Source organism: Cotesia glomerata, linkage group LG8 (assembly GCF_020080835.1).
Source record: "Cotesia glomerata isolate CgM1 linkage group LG8, MPM_Cglom_v2.3, whole genome shotgun sequence".
NCBI classification, from domain to species: domain Eukaryota; kingdom Metazoa; phylum Arthropoda; class Insecta; order Hymenoptera; family Braconidae; genus Cotesia; species Cotesia glomerata.
The window spans coordinates 17124666-17132321 of NC_058165.1; the positions used below are offsets into that span (position 1 = coordinate 17124666).

Genomic DNA, 7656 nt, shown 5'->3' on the forward strand with positions numbered 1-7656 from the left:
AATAAAATACCGGACGTAACACAATATTATTATTGTTGTTATTATTATTATTTATTTTAAAATAGAGCTACATAAATTAATTTCTTATCGATTTTTCACGACCAACTTAAGGTTTGTTTTATTTTTTATGCAGTCGGTTTATCTCGTGCCAATATTTTTCGTACACACAACAAAAAACATCCGCAGAATCTTCCTCTCTGTTTTTTTTGTCCGTGGACTAGATTTTCACGAGTTTACAGAAATAAAAATTTTTATTTCGTTTTAATTTTTATCTTGGCAATAAATTTAACGCTCTGGATTACTGTCAGCGAATGAAAAATTTCAAAGCTTTGACCTTAAAAGTATATTTAATACATATTATTATTTATTTTCTCTTTATTTTGTTTCAGATTTTTGATCCCGGATTTCGACGAGTAAGTGAATGTTTATATTTTTTTATTATTTCCTTTATCCCGAATTAAAAATTTTTAATTATTGTGATTATAAATTAATTATAAAAAAATTGAAAAAAAAAAACTGTTTACATTACTCCTTTTCATTTTTTTTAACAATTAACTTTTTTTTCTACTTATGAAAAATTTATAACAAAAATTAATTATAATTACTAAAATTTTTAATGGTCAGATTTATAAATCATTGAAAGTAAAAAATAACTATAAAAAATTTCTTAATATCTATAATTTTGAAATTTTATATCTTCATTATTCATGCGTGTACTTTTATTGTAATTTTTTTGTATACTTTTGCCGTTTGGCTATACTGCCTTGGCATTGAAATTAAATAATAAATAAATAAATAAAATAAATTTTAACACAAATTCTTTAAATTTGAATTAATAAAAAAAATTTTTTAGGCTGCATTTGAAAACGCTCTATCTCTAGATACATAATTAAGAAATAACCTTGTATCTTGTGAATTATTGACATTTTTTAAGATATAAGCTCACCCCTATATTACACTCATCGAGACCTTCCATTTGAGTACTCACATCAAATTTTCATATATTTTATATATCTTATCTACATATATATAAGAGGTTTCCACGTATATAGTATTATAGTCAATCATCACGACATCTCTGGAACCATAAGACCTAGAGACTTGAAATTTGTTAGTAATATTCTTCTCACCGAGTAGAGGTCAGCTAAGAACGGATTTAACGAAATTCCACCCACAAGGGGGGTTGCGGGGGCGTTAACAATGAAAATTTCCAGTTTTTAAACTATAGCTCCTATCGACTCCAAATTTGGTAGAAATCTTTTGTAAGAGATGTAGAAATAATCTTTAAACGAACTTTACGATATTTCACCCCACAGAGGGTTGCGGGGGTGGGTATTAACAATGAAAATTTTTAATTTTCAAGCTATAACTCCTACGGACTCCAAATTTGGTAGGAATTTTCTATAAGTACACGGTGAGAAATTTCCATTATTTTTTATTCTGCATGGATTTTAGATATTACAATGGTGCATATTACTAGTGAACCTTGTTGACTCAGAATAAAATTTTACAATGGCCCATAGTAATTTCCGAAACAAATGAAATCAGACATAGTAAATGGTAGAAATTGAAATGTACCATAGTAAAATGAAATATGCAATAATTTAAATTTCCGAATGTACTATAGCAAAAAAAATAAGAAAACGTTTGTAAAAAATAAAAAATTTTAGAGTAAAAAATGTTTTTAGCAATCAAAAAAAATATCAAACCAAACAAGATTTTTTTTGTTTGCAATAATTTTTAAAAATATTTTTTTAAAATATAGTTTTTTTTATTTTTTTTTCATTTTTAACAATGAACGTAGGATTTATTTTGGCAGTTAATTTTATTATGAATAATTATAAACACAATATATAACTTTTAAATTATTTTTTATTATTATTAGAAGTGTCGGTTGCAGGTTAACCATCAAATGTTTGTTTTCATTTTAATTTTTCACGGTAAATTATTAAATATTTTATTATTTATGAATCTTACAAATTTTCATTAACTATTCATGTGTTGATGGATTTATAAACTAATATTTATTTAAAACTTAATGTTTATTGCAATTTTCATAACACCGTTAACCACTACTGATAGCGTCTGTAGACTTATGTTGACAAAACAAAGCAGCACGAAAAAATGAAAGAGCGCGCGTCGCGACTGACGCGCATACGTTTACTATGGGACATTTGAAAATTTCATAGTCACAATTTTAAATTTAAACCGAGTACACGTGACTAAATGTGAAACTTTTTTATAAATTTTTATTGTCGACTGAGCAACAGAAATTTTACTATGAAACTATAATGAAAAGTTTTAAGCACACTAACAGTTTTTGTTCTGTCAGTTTACGAAAATTTTTTATGTATGTTTATGTAACAGTTGCATGGTCAAATTTACTATGGTCCCTAGTAAATATTGATTGGTACAATATGATATTCTTAAATTTTTATGGTAATATTTTGAATTGAGTCATTAAGGTTCAGTCTTATTATGTATGCATAGTAAATTTCTACAGAAATTTCTCACCGTGTAATGTAAAAATAATTTGTTAACGAATTTAACGATATCCCACCCTACAGGGGAGTCGCGGGGGTGTGTATTAACAATGGAATTTTTTAATTTTCAAGCTATAGCTTCGGCAGATTCCAAATTTTGTAGGAAATTTCTGTACGTGATGTAAAAATAATTTATGAATGAATTTTACGATATCCTACCCCAAAGAGGATTGCGGGGGCGTTAAAAATAAAAAATTCCCGTTTTCAAACTATAGCTCCAATAGACTCCAAATTGGGTAGGAATTTTCTGTAAGAGATGTAGAAATAATATAGGAAAGAATTTTACGATAGCTTACCTCACAGGGGTTTGCGGGGTTGGGTGTTAACAATTAAAATCTTTAATTGCCAAGCTATAGCTCCTATAGACTTTAAATTTAGTAGGAGTCTTCTATATGTGATATAGAAATGATCTAAGAACGGGGCTTACAACGAATCACCTCCAATAAGAATCGCGGAGGTGGGTGTTAACAATAAAAAATGTTATTTTCCAAAATATAGCTTCTAAAAACTCTAAATTTGGTAGGAATCTTTTATTTCTCCTGTAGAGATAATTTCAAAATGGATTTCAACAGAGTTTACTTCTGATAGGAATTGAATCGTTTATTTGAGAAACCCCATAAGTCATATGGAAATCCCATATGACTTATGGGGTTTCTCAAATAAACGATTCAATTGTGGGGGTGCGTGTTAAAATCTAAAATTTTAATTTCCAAACTGTAACTTCTACAGACTCTAAATTTGGTGGGAATCTTCGTGTATGATGTCAAATTCAGCTAAGAATGAATTTTATCAAGTTCTAATCCCGAAAAAGATTATGGGGGCGTTAACAATGAAAAATTCCCGTTTGTAAAATATAGCTCTTATAGACTCCAAATTTGGTAAGAGTTCTATATGTGATGTAGAAGTAATCTAAGAGCGGATTTTACGACGAACCACCCCCAATAAGGATTGCAGGGGTGGGTGTTTACAAACAAAAATCTTAATTTTCAAAATATAGCTTCTAAAAGCTGTGGATTAGATAGGAATCTTTTATTTGTCATGTAGAGATCATCTCAAAACAGATTTCAATCAATTCTACACGGAGAAAATAAAACAGCAATGATTACTGTTTCGTACAAATATTAGAAAAATGTTCATAGTCAGTAGTGAGTGCTGTACGAAACACAACTACTTAGTGCCAGAACACGACTCAGTAATGTGCAGACAATAGTCAGTAGTTTTTATAAAGCGCTCTCTACTGTCCCAAACATTTTAACGTTACTTTCTTCCTAAACAGTACTCAGTACTGCACAAAACAGTAATCGGTGTTGTTTTTTTTTTCTCCGTGTACGTCCGATAGGGATTTTCTTGAATTCTAACCTTAAAAGAGATTGTGGTGGTGTTAACAATGAAAATCTCTCATTTCCAAACAAAAGTTTCTATAGACTCGAAGTTTTATTGAAACTTTTAGTTTATAATGTAAAAATTATCTCGTATAGGATCTTACTAAATTCCTCCCCCACATAGGAGTGCGGGAGTGATAATTTTCTTACAAGAATCGTCTCTTTGGCAGCGGTGAAAAAGTCATTGTAAGGTCTCCAAAATTTAACTTTACATGTAGCTATTCAGTCAACGGACTAAGAATTTTACATATATTTTATATTCGCTGATCACATAACCGATGAATTTTTCTTATTACGGGATCGCGGGAATGTAACTGGTTAAAATAAATGTATTTTTTAAACACTTGAGCTGTGGAAAAGAAATTTGGCTAATTATTTTAAGAGAATTCGTAAAAAACATGTACAAATAATTTTCTATGAAAAATTGATAATACGGAGAAAATTTTAATTGATGACAAAATTCGTCGCACTTGAAGCTAGGCAGATTTCAACTTCACTTATGAAACCTACAATTACTTTATCCGAAACTTTCAATGCTCATTTTAAATTTTTTTCTTCGTGTCAATTATTATTCATTTTTGGAAGAAAGCCACGGGAATGTTATAGTGATTGCACATTGAAAGTTACAATGAATATTAGTTAGAATAATCACATAGATAGAATGTACAGGCCAATCGAATGGAATTTAGAATTTGTACAAGTCAAAACAATACTTCAATTAAATTTCAAATCTAGATCTAAAAATACAATTCTATAAAGTGCCCAGCGGAGCGGGCGGGTAACGGCTAGTTATATATATTTCACAAATATCAAATATATAAAATATGTAAAAAATGCCATGTGGGTATTCAAATGAAAGCTCTTGATGAGTGTAACATCGGGATGAGTTAATATCTTCAAAATATATATATGTATATATATATATATATATATATATATATATATATATATATATATATATATATATATATATATATGTATATATGAAAAATATATCAAAATGCATTTTATCATTTATTTTTGAGTGTTAATGTTGAAAAATAATAATTAAAAAGTATATTTAAATCATTTTTCTTAAGAATAATCACAAAAAAAATTTACTAAAATTTTTAAAGAAAATTTTTAATTTATTAAAAAGAATTTTGATTTTTTTTAATCATAATAAAATCAAAATTTTAACACTTTTTCAGATATAAATTGACTTTTTCAAAGATACAAGCTCACCCCGAAAATAAACTAATCGAGAACTTTCATTTGAGTACCCACATCAATTTTTCACATATTTACATATGGGTGATTCTCTGTAAGGATGTTTTTTGCTGTCCCAGGCATTTTTCTATGAGAAAAATTGTTATTTTGTTACTAAAAAAAATTTATTACGAAAGTAAAAAAACATTTCTATTTGGAGCATTGAAAACTAAAATCGAATAAATTTTGGTTTTTTTGCTATAAATTCGTAAACCACCGAAATGTCAGTCCCCTGTGCTGTCCCAGTCCCAAAATTAAAACTTTGAGATTAAATTTTAAGTTATTCATCAATAATATATAATTTGGTCCATAATGTTTATAAACTTAATTAGTTAACTAACAATCTTCTTCAATAAAAAGTACCGAAAGTTAATTTTTTTCATTAAATTCATTAAACCAAAGTTTGTCCCAGGCATTTTAAGATCAGTCCCCTGCCAGAAAGTTCAAAGCCAAAAAAAAAAAAATCTAGCGTGTTATTTTACCTTTTGTAAGGTTTATAAGGATCTAACTAGCCGTAAGTTAATAACCATAGGGCTGTTAGCGCTTTATCGCCATTTTATTTAGTGTCAAAGCACCGTTTGTTCTGGAAATATGTGTCTGGGCCACTTCAAAACTCAGTCCCCTGGTAGCTATTTTTGTTTATAATTTATTTATAAAATTGGATCCTTAAGTCTTAATATTATTCTAATTAATGTAAACATTCATTGAGAACTTAAAAAGTTGAATGCATTGAAATACAGTCAACGCTCTCTGTATTTGACTCGCCCGTACAGGACCATTCTCTGTACTTGACTCGTCCTTGTCCATAAGATCTGTGTAAAATCGTCAAATACAGAGGAAGAATGTGGTCAAATACAGAGAGGTCCAATACAGAGAGTGTCAACTGTAGTTTGCTTGATTTTTCTCAATTTGATAAAAAAAATCAGTCCCCTATCATGTTATATGGCAAAACATACACAAATATCGAAAAAGCAAAAATTAATTCGGCTGTTTATTGATTATAATTAAGCTGATAGTTTTGTAGCCCTTGTTAATTTTTTTTCTAATAAAATCAAAAATAATTTGGTCAGACAATTTTGTACAGATTTGAGACGTCCTTACAGAGAATCACCCATATATTATATATATTTTATAAATGTATATATGAAAAATATATCAAAAATGCATGTGGGTACTCAAATGAAAGCTCTTGATGAGTGTAACATCGGGATGAGCTTATATCTTTAAAATATATATTATATATACGTATATATATGAAAAATATATCAAAAATGCATGTGGATACTCAAATGACAGCTCTTGACGAGTGTAACATCGGGATGAGCTTATATCTTTAAAAACGTCAATATTCAAGAAAGTACAGTGCAATTTAACAAAAATCATTATTTAATAAACCAAAAATTTATTTATTTATAGTTCACAAGACACGGCAGTCACATAGTGACTGCAAGGTTGCTAGTTTACAATTTAAAAAAATTCCTTCTGTGTAAATAAACATAAATAAAAAAGAAACTCACCACAAAAAACTCTTGGCAATTCAAAGGGAAGTTCAAAATAAAAGTACGGATTAAACAAAATGTCATTTTTCCTAGTTTTGCTCAACAGCGCCGTGAATTTAACATCCATTTCTGTTTTCATAATTAATCAACAATCAAAAAAAAAAATTGAATAACCAATCACGATAATTAAAAATCAATAAAACAATTAAGGTAACTTAATTAGTTAAACACCTCCTGGTATATCTTATCAGTAATTACAATAACATAAATCACATAAAATATAATGAGTATTTAAAAACACAAGTTACCGCGAAGAGTTACCTTTTAAAACTGAAGCATCAACAAGTCTTGACAGCGACTAAGTATTTTATTATCTTCTCTCTTCTCTCTTACTCTCAGGCTGATAGATGGTAGGACTAAAATAAAGAGAAAAAATAATTTAATGACGTTTTGTTAATAAGAAAAAGCAGTGACAAAACATTCAATCCAAATGTAACCGGACCATGTCAGATTAAGTCAGTAACGTGATATGTGTACGCTTAAATTCACAAGCACATATACATTCAAAACTTGCATACATACCTCAATAAATATGTACAAATTTACCAATACTAGTTTTAAACGCATTCAGACAGACATACGCCCAATAATTGTCAGCGGTTAAATAATCGTCAATTAACCTCGTTTATTAGCGAAGACCTTAGTCTTGATCACTCGCATCACAATGTGACTCACCGTTTCTGGTATATACCAACAATTGCAGTTTCAAAGTGTACTTGGAAAATATCAAGTAGATGTTCTATAAATTCTTTGTAATTTGATGGTTGATTCTTGACGTTTACGCAAAACTAGAAGCCGATGACATTTGAATGAATTTTAGTAAATAAATAGACTAATATAGAATGTAGAAACTAAAAAAAATAAAAAAAAAAAACGGAGTTAAAGACACTCGGTAGTCTGTGCACACTCAGTCGCGTTGTCACT

The 7656-nt window shown here is 28.7% G+C and overlaps 1 protein-coding gene across 5 annotated transcripts in view; it reads right to left on the reverse strand.

Moving 5' to 3' along the window:
- Window positions 1-7601, reverse strand: part of LOC123270780 (atypical protein kinase C) — a 92308-nt gene extending 84707 nt beyond the window's left edge. The window contains exons 1-2 of one of the 5 annotated variants that reach the window (XM_044736926.1): window positions 7408-7601; window positions 6691-7088 (exon numbers count right to left, since the gene is read on the reverse strand). In XM_044736926.1, coding sequence (XP_044592861.1) covers window positions 6691-6811 — 121 coding nt within the window. In that variant the 5' untranslated portion in view covers window positions 6812-7088; window positions 7408-7601. Of the gene's footprint in view, window positions 1-6690; window positions 7089-7352 lie in introns of all 5 variants that reach the window. The other 4 variants (XM_044736927.1, XM_044736929.1, XM_044736928.1 and 1 more) reach the window with 4 other exon arrangements.
- Window positions 7602-7656: the final 55 nt, after the last annotated feature.